An 18,562-nucleotide genomic window follows, 5' to 3' on the forward strand; every position below is an offset into this window, starting at 1 on the left:
CCACCCCATCCCGGTCTGTCGTCTTCACCTCCGGCCCCACAGCTCCCAACGACGAGGTATTCTTCGGACAACAATCAATATGCACCTTACCAGTCAAGACCAAGCATATCACTTGCCACTACCACATCCGCCCCCCCAACGCCGTCACTACCATCAGAGCCAGTGCGAGCGCCTGTACAGTCGCCACCAGGAACACTGCCGGTAAATCCAGCACCAGCCCGAGCACCAACATCAGCACCTATATCAGTTCCTGCGCTGCCACAATCTCATCAGCCTCTACCAAATACTAGCCCTACGCCCTCAACAGCTCCAGCCGAACAAGGTGCAGCGTCCCAAGAATTTGCCACAGTTGAGGTTGCCACTCCTGCAGCAGTATTTTCGCCTGCCGACGCCGAAGACACAACACAATCACCTTTGCCAGTTGATACGGTTCACATGGTTCACTCTAGACCACAACAAGAGGAACAGCCGCCGTTGGCAGCACCGCGGCCGGTTGTTGCCGGTGCCTTGACGGACATCCTGAGCCCCGGGCCTGTCACACCTACATCCGCTCTTCCATCAGTGAACCCGGCATTGCCTGCCCCGGCGACACAAAGAGTGGAACTACAGGACGCTCTTAGGCCTCCTTTCACCAAGAGCACATCTTCACAAGTCTCAGCTTCTACGTTAGTTGCGGAATCGGTGTCGGCCGAATCCCAAGAGACCCCGGCGAGACTGGGAAATGGGAGCATTATCAGTGATTCAAGCGGCCCAACTGCAATCGTAACTGAAAGCGTTCTTCCCGGTACATCGAAGATAAAGTCGACAAGCCAGGAGGTTCTTCCTGAGGAGGCAGACGCAAAGTCGAAGGCGGAAATTACAACCGACCTTCCAATATCCAAGTCCAAGCTCAAGGCAAAGAAATGGCGTCGAATGGTTCATTACATTAATCGGCAAGCCAAGAAGTTTAAGAAGGTTCAAGTGAAGGAGTGAAGTCTGAAAGATCTGAACAATGATATGATGCCGCGTTTCCTATCTACGTGCTCGTATTTTAAGGTTGATTCTATGTCTCTTTGTCGTGCTCCTTGGTATGCTGTCACGTTTAGCATATACATATTCATACATATTTCTACGTCTCTTGGCTATGAATTTCCTCCAAAATTGCGTATTGGAGCATTGACAACTCGCTAAGAGGGAAATGAAGAGTTGTCCGCTATATTTGCTACTGGAATGAACGAAACGACCATCAGCGGAGAGACGAGCTAAGGAAGGACGAGAAATCTGGTTGATGGGTAGAGTATTTCAAGATTACATCTTATATCTCTAAATACATAGCATTCAGTGAAACAAACACACTCTGACACATTAGAAAAAGGCTTGAACTCAGTCATTAAAAGACCCGACCCCTGGAACTAGTAGATGCGCTTCTTCACAACGTCTCAATAAACCACTCCTGCCTCATTTTCAACATGAAGCATGTCCGAGTTGGGATTATATTGCTTATGCTTCATCGGTTCTTCAGCATTGAAGGATTCAACTACTTTCTCGTGCCGAGGAATCATCTTGATTGTGAATGGGACTGGAGATCGTCCAGAAAGTCCATCGTATTCTTTCAGGTCAATGTTTTGTCCCGGAATGCTCTCCATTTTGAAAGCCCAGAGCATTCGAGAGATCGCCAGAAATATTTCCCGTTCCGCGAGCCACATACCAGGACAAATCCGGCGACTGTAAAACAGATAATAAACGAGTGCTATCAGACGTCAGAACTCATGAGTTATTCCGTACTGACCCAGCGCCAAAAATCCAGTGATCACGCTCCATAGGGTTAGGCAGGTTAGCCGATTCAGTCGAAAGCGTGCTGTCATTGATATATCGATCTGGCTGGGAAAAGGTGCGCCACATGAAAAAAATGCAAGGTCACTGAAGGACGGGAACATACATTAAAGCTGAATGGCTCTGGATGTCGCTCAGGATCATGATGCATGGTGTACTGTCATCGGTTGATCAGACATGAAGAGAACATCAACTCATCGCTAAAGTTATGCTCACGCTATTCAGAAGTATCACTGTGCCCTTGGGAATGAATTGTCCATGGTAAGTAAAATCTTCCGTGCTGTAATGAGGGGTAGCAATCCAGAATGGGTTACGGCAGCGTTCAACCTCCTGCAAGAGATAATGTGAGGACGCAGAGAGTTGATACATGAGATTACTTGCCTTGATAATGGCGTGAATGTATGGCAAATCCTTCTCATCTTCTACAGTCGGCATGCGATCATGACCGACAACTCTGTCAAGTTCCTCGTGCGCACGTTGTTGAATTTCAGGATAAGAAGGAATCAAAGCTGAGAACCATTGTAAAACTGACGCAGTCTAAGATATCGCGATTGATGGTAGCGAACTGCGGAAGATGTGAAGGAGTACTCACTGTTTCGACACCTGCAGTCATGAATCCTGAGCACATAATGGCGATGTCCATAAACTCGAGTCCTTCCTTTTCTTGATTTTCCAACAATGTCTTAGCCAGACAATCTGTGACGTATTCACCCCTTCTCAAACGCGCTTCTAATTCTTTGACCATACGACCGTAGGTCGCCAAGAAATCGGACTGGAGTTTCTTCCCTCGAGCTATCATGGAATTTTTGGGTAGGTACTGCAGAAGGGTAACGTAATCAGTCAAATTCGAAACTGGTCCCGTACAGTTCCTGATATTCTTTCCTTTAGGCAGGTTTTTCCATACGAGTAGTAAGACGTACATAAATTCTCGGGATAATTTCAATGCCTGCTGGACTAAGGGGTGGTCCATGGAATCCGTGCGAATTCCGAAAATGATGTTGAGCATGTTATTGAGTGTATAATGACCTGCGTGAGCTTGCGGGTTAACCGGCATGGTACCAGCTTTTCCTCGGTTGTACATGTCTCGGACGAGGTCGAGAGCTTCATAATTGAGAACATCAGTGTATTCCTCCACTGCTCCTTTATTCAACCATATATTCCCCAGACGACGATGCTTCTTCCTATAATTCCGGAGTCGGATGCCGCAGAGTTGTGTAATATCTGGACTCACCAGGTGTCGTTGTAAGGTGTAGCAGTTACGCCTCCAGCAGCCAGGATGGTTTGAGACTTGATGAAATTGTCCTTGCGTGAGGAGAACACTGCGCCCTTGGTCACCAACAGGTCTTTGGCAATGTTGGGACTGGATATGACCACGAAGAGCTGATTACCGAGCCACATCGAAAACAACGGGCCATATCGCTTAGCCCAGTAATCCAGTGCAAGCTCCGGATAATGTGTAAGGAATGGAAAAGACCCTAAAAGATGAAGGATTTAAACATAAGAATTCTCTTTAGCAGTACTCTTTATCGATAAAACGCACCGACAACTGGTAGACCGATGGGCCCTGGAGGAAGACGGTTACCTTGCTCGTCGGTCAATCGACTGAAATGAGAATGAAGAAAGTAGAAAAACATGGACATTGCGAAAATGGCAAGCGTAGTGGTCTTTACTGTGAATTCCAGGCCCGATGGAATGGTACTGGTTGCGGCATGAGTAGCGTTCTGCATGGTAGGAAACTGTGGTGAGGATGTAGATCTCTTTCTTTCTCCTGATACTTATAGGGAAAATGTCTTCCACCTATTCTTTCCAGTCTTGGCGCTCAACGCAGTGAGCGTCACGCATGGTACGAGGTAATTCTCGACGTTTTGTCCGACAATCGCAGTACTTTAAACGACAGTACCAATTTCGTAGGGCTCGTTCCAAATTACGCCTTGAGGTGGGTTCAAACTGATGGCGTTCCGCCTATGAGTGGGTTTGGAGTGTGTCAAAAGATTGACTTCATATCGGCATTTGAATACCAAGCTCATACCTTGTACGTAACTGATACACATAACAAGTTCAACATATCCAACTTGTATGCCTCGCATGAGTCCTGTGCTTGTTATCGGAAAAGCACTATTGCTCCGTTTCAGCCCGAATGGATTACCAGAAATTCTCGAAACATTAACGATGCAATATGTTCAACTTGGTGAATATTATTTGTAAAGATCCTTAACACGGTGGTTAACCAGCTGTCCAGTCGCCAATTCTACTCGAGCTGTCCAAGCCTCTCAGCTCCTGTCAGCCTCATGCGATGATTATGCAAAGATTAATACTCACTACTCAACTCATATACACGTCACCTAAATCTTCTCTTTCTCCCCTCAATATTGCCAGTCACATATCTCACATTTTCACAAGTCCAGTGATCATGAAGCATTGGCTGTGGCGGACGACAGAGTCGTTACGGTTGAACGTTTGAACGTTGAGCGGTGATCATCATCAACTTGGCGAAAGGCGTTCCCGTGACTCATGTGTGTGTCACCGTCACGGTAGTAAAAATAGAAAAGGTAAAAGTGCGCATGAGCTGCGTCGGTTGCTTCCCACTAACATCCGAAGTAAGAATCTGGTCGGTTTTACTACTGATAGTCAGCCGCTCAGCTCCCAATATTAACATACATTCTATAAGGTATACCAAGCCAGGTTTCATGGCGCTTTTCTTAGAGACTTGGTTATTATAACAGTTGCCCACAATTGTTTTGAGGCCGAGTACTGTAAATCAGGTTTGCGTGAAGAAGATTTGCAATTTCGCTGGAAGGAGAGCCGAGAAACTCCCCTCCATTTGGTGATATTTTGACATACAGATTAAGTAGCCTGCTTTGTCGCAATTCCTCATGTGTAACACTCTGTCTTCGCATAAAGTTTGATATGGTCCGGACTTCATGTACGACCTATCTTCCCAGTATTGGTTGTCCTTCTTTCACCGGAAATTACATTTGCGTTGTTGACTCATACGCTCTCCATGCTGCCGGACATTTGTTTCAGAGCAATCTGCAGCTAAGCTCAGGACGCTATTAGTTTGAGAAGCGACATCGCGCCAAGAGTGACTATTCTTACTAGTTCAACTACTTGGATGCTATTTTTGTGAACGACAACTACCATTATAACAGTTGAACGGTTTGGAATGTAGTGGCGTTATTGGCGGAGTGATAGCCCTAAACCTGTCAGAGAGGCTCTAGTTCCACGTCCAGTTTAAGCTATAGCAGGTCAATCCTGTCTTGCTAAAGCACTCTGAAGTGGAAAGTAAACCTCGGAACATTTTCAGTACAATGCTGGAGTTGGGAGTGGAAGGCCCAGTAAATTGATGTCTGCGTGCCTTCAAGGTTCAGTGAGTGACCTATATGAGTACGATAATACTTACGGTATAATACGGGCATACAGACAAAGGGATTGGATCCTTACCCGAGCACGTCAACCACGCCTCACCCGTGTCTCCGACGACTCTCGTAAAAGAGGTAATCAAGGGGGCAGGGTAAGTGTGGTCTGATGATCTGACCATCCAAGTATGCAAGACGTTAGGAAAGAAAGAAGGAGTAGTATTAAAATCAGCAGGAAATACACCTTCAGCAATCCTTCTGACAAACACTTTCTCGCGGCATTTTATCATTGACACGCCCAGCAAATTAGGCTTTCGTTCCCACTTGCCACTCCGCCAACATGTCACCTATGTTCGTGAATTCTACTGACATGAGTGACGCCGGCGAGCCATGCTTGGACTAATGAACCGATACTGCTAGCGAGGACCTCGTCCTCATTGTGCCCGTGGGCCGCGTTGAAGTTGATGTGGCTGCGCCATTCTGAGAAGTTAAAGCTGTTCTTTCCGACCGGTATATGTGATTTGACCCACAGCATAGTTTGAAATGACTAAAAAAATCACAGGTAGAAGATGCCGTTGTGCTCGGTAGTGGCGTCACCTCAGTCATTGTTTCTTCGGAACGTACCTTTCTAATAATCCGGTCATGAAAGAAACAGCATTTAGACAAGGAATCATGCATATGGAGTTCTCTATCTTGACTGCTTCAACGGGGCTCCCCGGGTATGGACTTCCGTTTTGTCTCCACCCTGCAATTTCGGAGCTATCAATTTGAAAGTATCGATACACCAATAACGACTTCAAGGAGGAACAATACTCCGGGATGGCGAAATCCAATACGCAGCAAATTTGAGCCGTAAGAGCTCACTCAGCAACCTTCAGCAACGTATCATATCCCGAATCAGCCTTTTTGGGTCGAAGAAACTCCGTTTCCACCTGGCCAAATGACCATGCGACTACTTCCCGGCGGTATGGAAGGGGACTTACCTCCATAAACCTTACTTTTCTCCGTTCTATCACCTATTCCATGTTGTTCTTTCTCTACGTCAAGGACCTAGCTCGGACGTGTGAATTGGTACTTGAAATACGTGACTCCTACCGCCTCCTCGGCCAATAAGCATTGGAACTTCGGAGGTAATGTAAGTTTCAAATGGCGAAACTTCTCTGAAAAAAGGAGATACTTCATTCAGCTCGCAATATTCATAGCCAACCACAAGAGGCGGGGTTTTATGTTAGGCATCCCAGTTTCCACGTTCCAGAATTAGCTCGCCGCCCTAAATATGATATTCAATGACTATCATCCTGCCCAATTAGACAGCTGAAAATAGTGCTATGGATAGAAAAATTGCCGGAAGATTGAATCCTGGCGTCAAAACGGCACTCTATCCAATATATAATTTAGTACCTAAGGTTGATTAAGTTACTCAATGTGGGGAAGACTTCGATCATAAGTTTGATCCCCTTTGAGATACTCAGCGAAAGAGAACAAATTCAGGGAGCCGGATCCATGACGAATGCTCGACTGATTACATAGCACTCTATACACTTTCTATTCCAAGACAAGACGTATTATCAATATCTATGGCGAATGACCAATCCGGTCTGGCGAGCACAGGCTTCACATGGACACAGTAGGGACGTATTGATACCCAAAAATTTACTACCCCCGAGAGTGGTGTGGATACAAAGAATCAAACACGTTTGATCGAAGTGGTGGTTACTCTCCACATTTCAAACTTTATCACCGACCTTTGCCAATGCGGATTTGTGTTTCAGGAACTGAAGGGTTTTTACTTTTTAGGATCGACAACCTATATCCACGCCCGAGCAGGACCAAAGCCCGGATGTTGCGTAGCTGTTGCGTAGTACGCAGAAAAACATCTTGGTGCAGGGCGCTACACTGCCTTCGTCATTCGTCAGTAAAAACCCGATTTGCAGACATGTGAATATCTGGAGATCCAGTGCAGACATGGCAATACCTGACAGACACCAGCCAGATACAAGGTCAATAGAGGACTAATTCTCTCCATGAATCTAAATAGAAGGAATACAAGTGCATGTCTGCATTGCGGGATTTTACTGACGTTATTATAATCATTCCGGAAACTTCTTCCGTATTGACCATCCAAAGTTGCAGGAAAGATGTAAGCATATAGGAGACACTGAGGTTCGAAATTATGCTGTCACGATATCATATTCTAGGATGCGTATCGTTGAAAACCAACCAACCAGAGAATAAGAAACGAAATAGTCACCCTTCACTACAAATCAGTGATATGTTGCTTCTACCTGTGTGCAACGTGGATCTAAATCATTCAGTTTGTCATTCCCGCTAACACAATCTTATAAGCGCTCTCAATTAGGCACTCATTAATGCGCGTTGGATATCGGTTGGAAAATCGATGCGCTTAATGGTTATCGGCAATCAAAACCTGTGATTACCGAATTGACATTGAGTAACAACTACTGTGCTTTCGACTCGGGATATCGAGACCCCCGATATGCGACGGCGCCTGGAAGAATTATGGCAACGATAGTCTATTTTCCTTCCTCTCTGCCAAGCCATTTATCTGCTAGGTACATACCTGAATCTCAGTGAACGGAGATCGTGGGATAGCGGCATAATGCGATGACAAGAAAAAAAATACCCACATCAAATGGAAGAGAGAGAATGGATGGATGGAATACCGGATCGAACCCCCGTATCGCAGCGTATCGCTGACTCCTAATCATGATCACTTGTGGCAGTGAGAAAAAAATTATGTCAGTCAGTCAGTCAGTTTTTTTTTCATTCTGCTACAAGTACTATAACCTATAGTCCCAAATCCCATGGAACTAACGTCCTTTAAGCACACCCCGCCTTCTCAGAAAGACATTTAGCATGAAGGTTTGACTTTATTTCCGCCGGGCGTGAAAGGGGTCTTCGTCAAAATCCTATTTCCAAGTGAGTAAGAAAATGTCAATAAGCTGCGTTGTCAACTAGACTGCCGTCTATACTCCATTTATTCCTGTGATGGTTATCGCTTTTTCTACCTGCATATGGTCTATTATCATACTCCACATCGCCTATCTAATATGTCCTAACACGTATAAAGCTTTCCGTCGAGTTTTCTTATTCCAACACATGTGCTCCTGAGATAAAATCAACCATTTTCTCATTGACAACCATTTTCGGGTTATGCCCTTACTATATTCATTATCCCTAAACAAAGGTCTATAATTTCCCCTACCTCTCATTCGGTTACGACGTAACGGGTTCGAGGAGTTTATTTCTTAACCCAGGTAAGATCTACGACTGAACACTTGAGAAGACAGACAGGGCACGTATTTATTAGTATGTTCTCATCGTATGTAACGGGACCCTTACTACACATACATATCTAAACAAACCTCCCTTGATTACATTCACGTCAAAATAAGATCAGAGCTGATGAATCCCTGATAGCTCTCACGAGAAAAACACATACGCATTAGATATTTGGATTCGGTTTCAAAATCTATTCTGCCTATGTCCAACCGTACATAATTTCCAAGCGACTGGCCGTAGAAAGAAAACAGCCCCTCACTTTGCAAAACCAGGAGATACCAATCTGGCGGCTAAACAGACCCGCGATTGAATCATGCACCCTGGAATCATCACATTTATCCCCTTATAGAAGTCCTTCCCGTGTACAAAATCTGCCCCTTGGTATTCTGTAACACAGATGGACATGCCAAAGCCCTGATAAACCAAACTTAAACAATCACTCCGCGTGAGTGCCCGCATGAGTGCACTGAATATGATATGTGCAGATCATGAATTTTAAATTCGGAAGCGTCGAAGATCAATTGGGATCCTTCCAATAGGCAGCATTGCTGAGGAGGCTGACGCAATGACCCGCGGCCCTTGTCTCATAACTCATAACCACGACAGAGACTTGACCCTGATTAACTCCAACTTGACTATATCTATATCAATGCCTACCCTGAGTTTGGACCTCAAGTGGAGCTCTCTCGCTGTATTGTTGCGGATTTGTTATAACAAGTTTCATTGTATTTTATAATTCGATTAATAAAATCAAGCGTATTTTTTTTTCAAAAACAGTTATGCTACGGTCAATGACTCGTGTACCTTTTTCTTATTCAGTATTTGTCTTTAACCCAGGGTAGGAGACTTCACAAAACGTTCAAAAAGCTGAACCCTTCCGGTGTCTATGTCTTCCGAAGAGGACCCTTACTACGTAATATATGATATTTGTACACAAACACCCAATACATATGTCCCTTCTGATCACAATCAACATAGGATACAATTCAGTCCTATTCAGTCAATCGTTCGGGCTCGCAACCTTCAGAGGCACACCACAGGATTTGATTTTCAAATTCATTTCGACCCTCAGACGAGGTGCCGAACTTCCCCAGATTCAAAAAAAGAAATGACAATGACCATCGATCAGCTATCTAACACATAAAAACCAAGATTGGATATGTAAGATGATATATGTATGAGAGGACACGAGCAAGCCGACAACAAACAGATAGACAGAAAGAGAGAGAATAATTATAAAAGAAAAATCGACTTTTGGGAGATCAACAGAGATACAAGAAAACCACATGTGATTGCTAAAAAGACCGATGAGATGAGAAATAATTGCATAGGATGACTAGAGATCGTGCGGAGAGCGATAGATAATAATGATCGTCCGTAGAACAAGTGATTTTTCAAAAAGAATGAAAGCATGGAGATGGGTTTGCGATGAAGAAAGGAAAATTTAGTACATGATAGAAATAAAAACCGTCCAGTAAAGTGCGCGCGTCAAAAGTCGATGGCGATAGTATAACCATCGCATCACCAGACTCTATAAGACAAAATTAGAATAAGTAAGTCTTTCTTTTTTGAAACGCGCGCGTCATTTTTAGAATGGGGCAGAGTGAACCTTTGGATAGAGAGAAAAGCATCATCTCTCAAACGACCAATGGCCCATCTGCACCCGGACTTCCACTACCTCTAGGACTAGCAGCGTTCTCCCTTCCCTGCATGTCAGCACCGGTTCTCCCCCCTCTACGACGCCGAGGAGGATGCTGAACGGAATACCCATACTCTTCCGAACCGCCCCTGGTGTTATGATTATGCCCAGCACCAGCTCCGACGACAGGATGACTTGGTCCTTGAGCGAAACACCACTGTCTTACGAACGCTTGATAGACAGAGTCTTGTTGACTCTGAGGCGTAGCAACACTGTTCGAAGGGGACGGGCTTGAGTGGGAGTAGGTGTTGAAGACGCAGCAGTCGTCGTCGAAGATCGCAGAGTTGGAGTCGAGCTCCCTGATGATGGAACAGTAGGCGGAGGAGACATAGGTGGCGTCGAAAGTGGTGATCCACGAGGCGAATTGGGTTTATTCATCCACCCGCTTCCAACTTTCGACCAATCCTGTTTCCCCCTGGGTTGTGGACTAACGACTCCTCCATTCGCCAGCTTCGTCCCTGTGCTGGGTTTCCTACCAGTAGGAGAAACTCGCCTAATCCCTCCAGGAGGTGAACTCGTACTTTTCTCTCTGATTCCATCCAATAACATCATCCTCTCTTTCTTTACCTCTTCCTCTTCTCCGTCATTGATGACCTTCTTCTCTTCGGTTGATGATGATCCGTCCCAAGACCAATAAACAGATTCTTCACGACTCGGAACGCCATCCACCTTCTCTTTGTCTATACTCTCCTCCCCAACCGTCACTTCTTTCTTCCAAAATCTCGATGTCAAACTCGAAGTAAAATCCGACATCATCGAAAACGGAGGACTAGTACCCATCTCCGGTGCCACCTGAGAATCCATAGATTTAGATGGAACGGCAAGCATCACAGTGTTGGATGCCAATTGTCTTCCTCTCAACACCGATGAAGGTGGATTTGAGGATGACCCAGGCGGTGACGCAGGTGAGAACGTAATTAAGGGAACGCCATCAATTCCTACTCAATAGAGTCAACACAAGCGATATGAAGAAGTGTCATGATTAAACTTACCACTATCAGATCCGACTCGAATCCGAACGTCGGTAGGCGAAGGCGTCCTCGACCGAATTCTCACATTAGGCTCGCTACCACCGGCAGTACCAAGCACGATAGAGTTGACAGTGGTTGGAACCGGGGTTTCAATTGATTCTTCACTCTCGGTATCACTTTCCTCTTCCGGTCTCCCGGTCTCCCCATCACCTCGTTGTCGTTCCTCCTTCCACTCCTCTTCCTTCTCGTTCTCCATACGCCGAACATCCATATGGGCGGGAAATCCATTGACAAATTCCATCTTTTCATTTACTCTTGCGACGACGGGGACAGTATCACGAATGCTAGGTGTAAAACTGGGAGCGGCGTAATTTCTTAAATTCAACTTTTTGAGTTTCGTCAAAGTCGTTTCAGCGATAGATTTAGCATGTTCCTGGCGTTGTTGCTGTTGCATGGGTGATATGGGTGTGGTAGTTAATGTCGTCGGCGCGAACGATGCTAATTTGAGAATTAATATCATATATCGCACGGAAAGATAAAAAGGGGAAACGCACGGGGTGAAGAAACGGCAAAGACTCTACTTCTCTTCTGCATCAACGCGGTCGCATTATGAAGGTCCTGTTGTCGCTGTGGTTGCTGAGGTTGTTCCCGAAAAGCGACTTTATAATTCTTCCCCGAATTATTATCCCAAGTCTCGACGCCCGTACCTGTCGTATACCTGGTAACCAACCACATTGTCCGCTTCGTCAGTCCACCCAATGAAGGATGAGCATAGTCTTCTAATTTTATTTTGAATGTAAATCGATCCCATTGTGGCGATAGCGCAGAAGCTGAGTGGGAGGAAGGGTTGATCGGTGAAGCAGGTTGGGTCTGATGCGGGGAAAGCGCAATGATATCACCATAGGTCAACCTCTTCTGGTCGATAAATGTATTTGGTAGGGTTGTTAGAGAGACTAGATGGTTTGCAGAGACTTCTGAAGTTGTTTGCCAATCGTCGAGCGTAAAACGAACAGCAACATGTTTTTCGTAAGCAATATTCCTGACGAGGAGGGTTCCTGAAATTCCGGGCGTCGATGAAGGAGATGAATGGAGTGATGGAGTGAAAGTAAGAGACTCTAGAAAAACATTTGCATAGGGAGGTTGGTTGGTGGTGGGTATTCTGGAAGAGATATCAGGGTCAATTTCATATCGACGCTGTCCGAGTGGAGATCTCGGGAACGGGAATACGGCCGACGAGCCACGGATGAAGCCCGAATTCGAACCGACAGACAGTTCGCCTTCTGTTTCTGTCTCGGTATCATCCTCGCCGCCAATGCGAGAGACAGAAGCCGGCTTGGCAGAGCGATTGAATAATTTGATCGTGGCCAATTCATTGGTCGGAAAATGTACATTTTTCCGGTGATCAAGGTGTGGCGAAGACGGAGCAGAGCGAGCTCGGGGGTGGTGGGGCGTGGGAGAAGACGAGGATGTCGGAGATGTCGCAATTTGCGGCGAGGATGAGGACGACTTGAGTGACGATTTTAGGGGTTTGCCATTGGACAGCAGAATCGGCGTCGAAGTAGTCCGGGAGACGCTGGGGCGGCGTGGTGGCGCTGGGGAAGTGGGTGAGGAGCGAGGAAAAGGCACGGCGGCCGGGTGAGTTCGTAGTGTGTCGTCAGCGTCGTTGGAAATGGATATCCGGAGTGAGTTGTTGGGATTCAGCTGGGGCAGTCCGTGGTCGTGAGTGTCACCAGCATCGTCGTCGGCGTCGGCGTCCTGCGCAAGACTGAACAATGTTGGCCTCGTCCGTCTGGGCAGTGCACCGAGGGGTGCAAATGCGCCGCTGGTACGGGGCGCAGTGTACGACCTGCGATGGAGGCGCGGCCGACTTTCTGCGGAAGTTGGGCCAAAGTATGGCATGAGCAATTGCTGGGGGAGGTCCCTTGGCTCCGGGTTTTCGTTTTTTCAAACTTGTCCCGATCTGGATCTCTTCTTATCCCCACCCCACCCCATCTCAGATCCAGCTCCTGGCCGATCTCGGCATCCCCCATCCGTGCCGGCCCATCCTTCCCCTCCATTTCAACGCTCGCTTCAAAAGAAAAGGGGAGGGGATATCCAGCACCACCCTCGTTTTTTCTCGGCCTCGCCGCGAAAAAGAACTACCCACATCCGGAACAAAATAGGCAGCCCTCCCTTGTTTCAATTTGCCATTTTCTCCCACGTCGCTTGTCCCTTCACCTTCTTTCGAGTCAAGAAAAAAAAATTTCTACTTATCAAATTGTTGCATGCAGATACGATGCGACGCTCACGGGCAAACGTCTTCATTTTCTTATCTCTCTCTTGCTCGCGGCTAGTCGCAACGTGCATCCGAATATCCATTCCTTCTGCGCTCCCCAAAGTAACCTTTCTAATCCTGATAAGTCTCTTGCATCATATCCAACGTAATTATCACAAACCGTTGTTTAAGATAGATGTCTTGATGTCATCTTTTGTGAATTCACATAACGCCTGGAAATGTCACAGCACTTCTAGAATCGTACAACACCCATGAATATCGGGGCCGTTGGCTAGACCCAGGCTAGACCCCTGACTACATGATCAGCGTGTCTAATACTGTATAGTAACATATCACAGATGGATCGGAAAGAGGGGCCTGGCCCAGCCACTCCATTACACAGTTGTATAGCAATATACTAGCGTAAGCCTCCGCCTTTCTTGTGTATACCCCAAGACTTACTTGTAACAGAACCCCGACCCCCAAAATGCTCAGAGATACGGACCGGCATTTCGACTTATCTGAGTCGAGATATGAAGAGAAATCTCGTTCTCCTAATCTTATCCGGATTTTTCCCTCCGTTTAACGCCTCTGCACAACCGTCGAGACATTTCATTTCCACCGGATCGGATATGACTGAACACCTCGTATATCAAAAAGAAAACTGCCCCGAGCTCATGACACCACCATCATTGACTCCGTGTTTCAACCAAAAGCGTTATAGCACTCCAACTCCGAGAACTCGAAAGATGAGCACGAAAGGCAAAAGTGGTGTGTACTTTGATTACATCCTAAACATAGTGCGCGGTTACGGTGTGAAGAAGCTCTCGTTACGAAGTCCGCCACAGGTTCTCTCTCTCACCTTAGAAAGTTCGGAATCAGAATTTCTCTCTCGGCATCTCATTCCCCCTTATCCCCACGAATAAAAGAAATATTCCAAAGAGATTCTCACCAAATGACGGAGAAAGTGATGCGTGGATTCCACGATCGTCACATCATCTGTCTCATTTCTGCATATTCGTTTACTTTGCGGAGTTAATTTAGATAAGATACGCGCGTATAGCAAGTATTTCGAGAAAACTTCTACATTGATGCTCCAACGACAAGAGAAAAAGACCCCCAATTACCATATTCCGCCAAGTACTCCACTCCACAAAATCTCGTTATCACCACCCACTGCTCCTCCATGAAAAGAATAGCGCATTGAACGGTGGAGTCGCTTCGTAAGTCTTTAACTTTCTTGAATACTTCTTCCCGGACTTAAAACTGAGTTAGAAAAGAGGGGGAAGCCCATTATCTACAAGATAAGATATAGCTGGGAGCCAACCTTAAAACGTTGATAAGGTCACCGAGTCTGCAATTAGTATGATCTATGCGTCGTGAAGAAAGTCGAAACAGGTACATAATTTCCGGTATTATTCAAATACCAAGTTTCAAACCTTTCACACCCACTTTCGCACCCAGCCCAGGAGCCCGTAAACCCTCGTAAACCCCGAACACTGTCTACTATACAGGGGCTTTCATCCAAATCTATCCGGAAATGAAATCCCAGAGTTTAGCCACGCTTTTAATAAAAACAAACCATTAATTTTAAACTTTGTGGCTGTGTCTTTAACGTAGGCACGTTCCGATCACCGATGCAGTGGCAGTACACTTACGCATCAGACAGTCAACAGTAAAGAAAATTTCTTTCTTTCTTTTCGGGTTAGCGCCATCGATATCGAAGTCCCAGTCGCGATGGCATAATTTTCAATTGTTTACTCAATGCGCGTCATATATATCCGGGTGCTTTACGCTTATCACGAGGTTCATCGATTTTTTTTTGCTTTGAAAGGCGAGTTCATGTTTTTTTTCTGTACTGTATTTTCGAGTTTGTCGACCGGTTGGGATCGGATATAAAGATTGATTGATCACCGGTACTCGTACAGCTTAACGCATCGCTTCGGCCAGGCTTCGGTCCGAAAGAGAGGTAGGTTTTCTTTTTATAAATTATGTCAACTTGGCATGTCAGAGTCAAACTGACATTTTGTTTTCGAATTTGACTAAGCCGCTTACTAAGGGAGGGTGCACCGAGTATAGGATGAGTACTTATAAAAGATCGTTCTTTATTCTGTCCCCAGTCGCGTGCTACGAAATCTCATAGAGCAGCTTTGTGTCACTCGTATTCACACCACAGACAAACGTTATCTCAGGCTTAGAACCAGGTATACCAACTACTACATATAGAGTTTTGGGGTTAGATCATAGATGATTAGATCTCCGAACTTCGAAGCACTGAGCCAACTAAGAGATTGATTCTACAACTGCCGTATCAACTTATCAATACTATGGAACTTAGATACTAAATGGCGCGAGAGCACTATGCCATAAACTTACGTGGATATCCGAAGCACGGGAATTCGAAAAGAGTTACTCTTCACATATTTGGTCTAGCAGTTCCAGGCGACGATAAGAGTGACTTCATGAGAAGCATTCTCCTGAGTTCGAAGGCGTAGGCGTGATAAGAGTTTTACTATAACTATCGTTATCTGTTGTCCCTTAGTACGTAGTGTTATCGACGTCGAATGTAACTAGCGGCTTTTTACCTTACCGTGGGCAGTTTCTCAAGGAGCGCTTCACCATGATTATTTCAGGAGGTCCGTCTATCACGGCGTTCTCAAGTCTAGACACCTCTAGACACACAACAAACAATGCGTGCGAAATCTGCAGCTCATGTCAATGTGCCAAGTCCATGTGCGTTTTTGAGTCGGCTATCCTAGTCCAGCGAACAATCTTTTTTGTTCGCGATCTTCCGAGTCGCTCCATTCTTCTATCTTTCAATGAAATCCCCTTCTTGAAGATGTTACTACGAATCCATTCCCATCAAGAAAAAAAGTTGTTCTCACAATGAAGAAGGACGCCCCCAAACCCAAGATGTATTTATAGATGAGTGAGTCGAATTATCGCGAGAGAAAAGAAATTTTCGTGGTGGTTTGATGTATACACTGTCTCTGATCAGTTATGTCAAATCAATATCTGGGTTTGTGATGGAGTGATATACAAGCATCTCCTGTCACTGTAAATCATTGCCCTTATCGCTAAGAAGGACATCGATTTGTTTTCTCTGACATACAGAAGATACTGTTTGACGGTGTACCCCTCTCCCTCCCTGAAGCAGATAGTTCCTGAAATTCATTGTGGTGGATGATTGGTGAAGCGTTATTCGAAGTTCCCAGGGCTCTTTTCATCCGGCTAGTAGTCTGCCACAGTTTTCTATATTTAGTTTCACATTTTCCACACTTATTATCGTGAACTCTCATGAACAGATTGGGTGGGAACTCGTTGTAAACCATTGGTTTCAGAATGCTCAGAAGAAATACTAATCTACCTCATTCTAGGGTATTTGAACCCCTTTTACTATCTTTGTGGTGCGTTATGCGAACTCGCGACGTACCGAGAGTTTGATAGTGGAAATTTCGTATCGTTCTTGACCATGAATTAGTCAAAGACTACATATGTGCCGCAACGTTCTTTGTTTTTTTTTTGAACCAAAGTTTATTACGCGACGCTCGAACACGATCCGCGGTACACTATCGCTAGTATACTCATAAATAGAGCAATGAAGAACGATAAACGGGGTTGGGCCCCGGGCTTCCTAATGTCATCCACCCCGAGGGTTGGAGAGATCTTCGGCATTACGTGCTGTTACTACAACGTTCTTTGCATCTCAAGCCTCACGATCACTCATCCCTTTACTACGTTTTAACTCTTAGAGTTAAGCAAGCCATGGCTATAGACGTTGTAGCACAAGGCTCGTCGCCACGGTAATAATGTTATGATATACACTTATAATTATCATCCCGCCTTCGCTACGAAAATTTTATCCGTTCCCGATCCCCGACCTATCCACAAAGATTATTATGGTTGATTGCTGTCCTCGGATTGTTGAGACCGAAAAATCTCGGACGAATGCCGTCCCTCTCTATTAACACGTAATTGACTGAGCCAGGGTGATACTTAGTGGGAAAGAGTGATCGGAAATAAAAAAAGCGGAGTCTGTTAAAGTCTGTTGATACGCCACCGGCTTGGAGGAATGACGTTCTTCACTGAATGGAACTGAGAAACGTTCTACTTAACGTTAATGTCATTCTGGTAGTCGGGTTTTTATCACGTATCGGTTGCCAACTAGTTGATTTTCACTCAACGTTCGCTCATCACTCAACCTATCATTGGGACAAACGTTCGTCAGGTCTTCAGGGTTGTCGATATGATTGTAACATAACGTTAACTTAACGTTGTTATGCTCCCGATTCTCTAATTGTCTGGTCTTAACAAGGGGGGCGTTGGAAGTTCAAATCCAGGTTTGGACTTGATTGTAGCTTGAAATATATGGCGAACCCTAGTGCGATTAGAACCAGTCGATGCGGCGCACAATGGTGGGATTACGCGGCGGAAGGATGGATGGGAGCAGAATGAAAAAAAAACCTTCCCGTATCTAGACATGGATCCCCATCAGACTCGTCGTTCCATGGGGCTAAGCACGGACGTGAAAGTTCTTGGAGCCCAGCAAACGTCCCATAAGCACCCTCAATCTCATGAGACAGTCTGGGAGAAGATGCGGATGGAAGAGCAGGTAGTGGGCTTTAAAGCGCTCAATCATCGTCAAGTGCTATTAACTACCATGTGACCATCATCATCACCCTCGTCATCCGACATAGTGCCAAGTCAGTAATTCTTTTAGTCCACTTCTCATCACCATAGAGCACACAGTTTTTCTCCTCAATTCCCATGAAGAAACATCGAAATCACCATCCCTCTTATTGGGGGGACAGTAGGTGGCATCCAATAGAGAAAGTGAACTGTGAGTCATGTGCATGAGGACTCGAATTCGGTTCTATTTGGGATCTCAACGTTTTCTTTTTCTTTCCTTCTTTACTAGGTCTTCCTTTGGGAAGCAAACGGTTGAAATCCCAGGATGAGGTCAAGAATCAACACGCCGAATTGCTTAAGGGGGTTCATCATCACAACCACCTTCGTCACCATTCAACAGGGGTTGTATATATATGTGAAAGACTTGATCATCAATTGTGAAAAAAATTCGAGCCCTTCAATATGCCCTTCTATTCTTCCATTAATTACTATTGGTATAGTATTGCGTGTCCCCCAGCTATCTACCTAAGTACAAAAT

At 45.5% G+C, this 18,562-nt stretch overlaps 2 protein-coding genes across 2 annotated transcripts; both read right to left on the reverse strand.

Moving 5' to 3' along the window:
• Nucleotides 1-1,367: 1,367 nt before the first annotated feature.
• On the reverse strand, nt 1,368-3,539 carry C4H2 (cytochrome p450; the record flags this gene model as incomplete). The annotated part of the gene is made up of 8 exons (XM_006454915.1): nt 1,368-1,704; nt 1,769-1,860; nt 1,919-1,969; nt 2,029-2,349; nt 2,405-2,681; nt 2,733-2,993; nt 3,044-3,287; nt 3,353-3,539. 8 exons carry the CDS (start codon nt 3,537-3,539, stop codon nt 1,419-1,421), a joined length of 1,719 nt encoding a protein of 572 aa, XP_006454978.1. The 3' UTR covers nt 1,368-1,418.
• A 6,400-nt stretch (nt 3,540-9,939) lies between these two features.
• On the reverse strand, nt 9,940-13,040 carry AGABI2DRAFT_175584 (hypothetical protein; the record flags this gene model as incomplete). Its single annotated transcript, XM_006453732.1, has 4 exons — nt 9,940-10,469; nt 10,553-11,108; nt 11,163-11,639; nt 11,696-13,040. The coding sequence occupies 4 exons, from the start codon at nt 13,038-13,040 to the stop codon at nt 10,109-10,111; spliced, it is 2,739 nt and encodes a 912-aa protein (XP_006453795.1). The 3' UTR covers nt 9,940-10,108.
• Between the last annotated feature and the right edge of the window lie 5,522 nt (nt 13,041-18,562).

This window comes from Agaricus bisporus, assembly GCF_000300575.1.
Source record: "Agaricus bisporus var. bisporus H97 unplaced genomic scaffold AGABI2scaffold_1, whole genome shotgun sequence".
Taxonomy (NCBI): Eukaryota; Fungi; Basidiomycota; class Agaricomycetes; order Agaricales; family Agaricaceae; genus Agaricus; species Agaricus bisporus.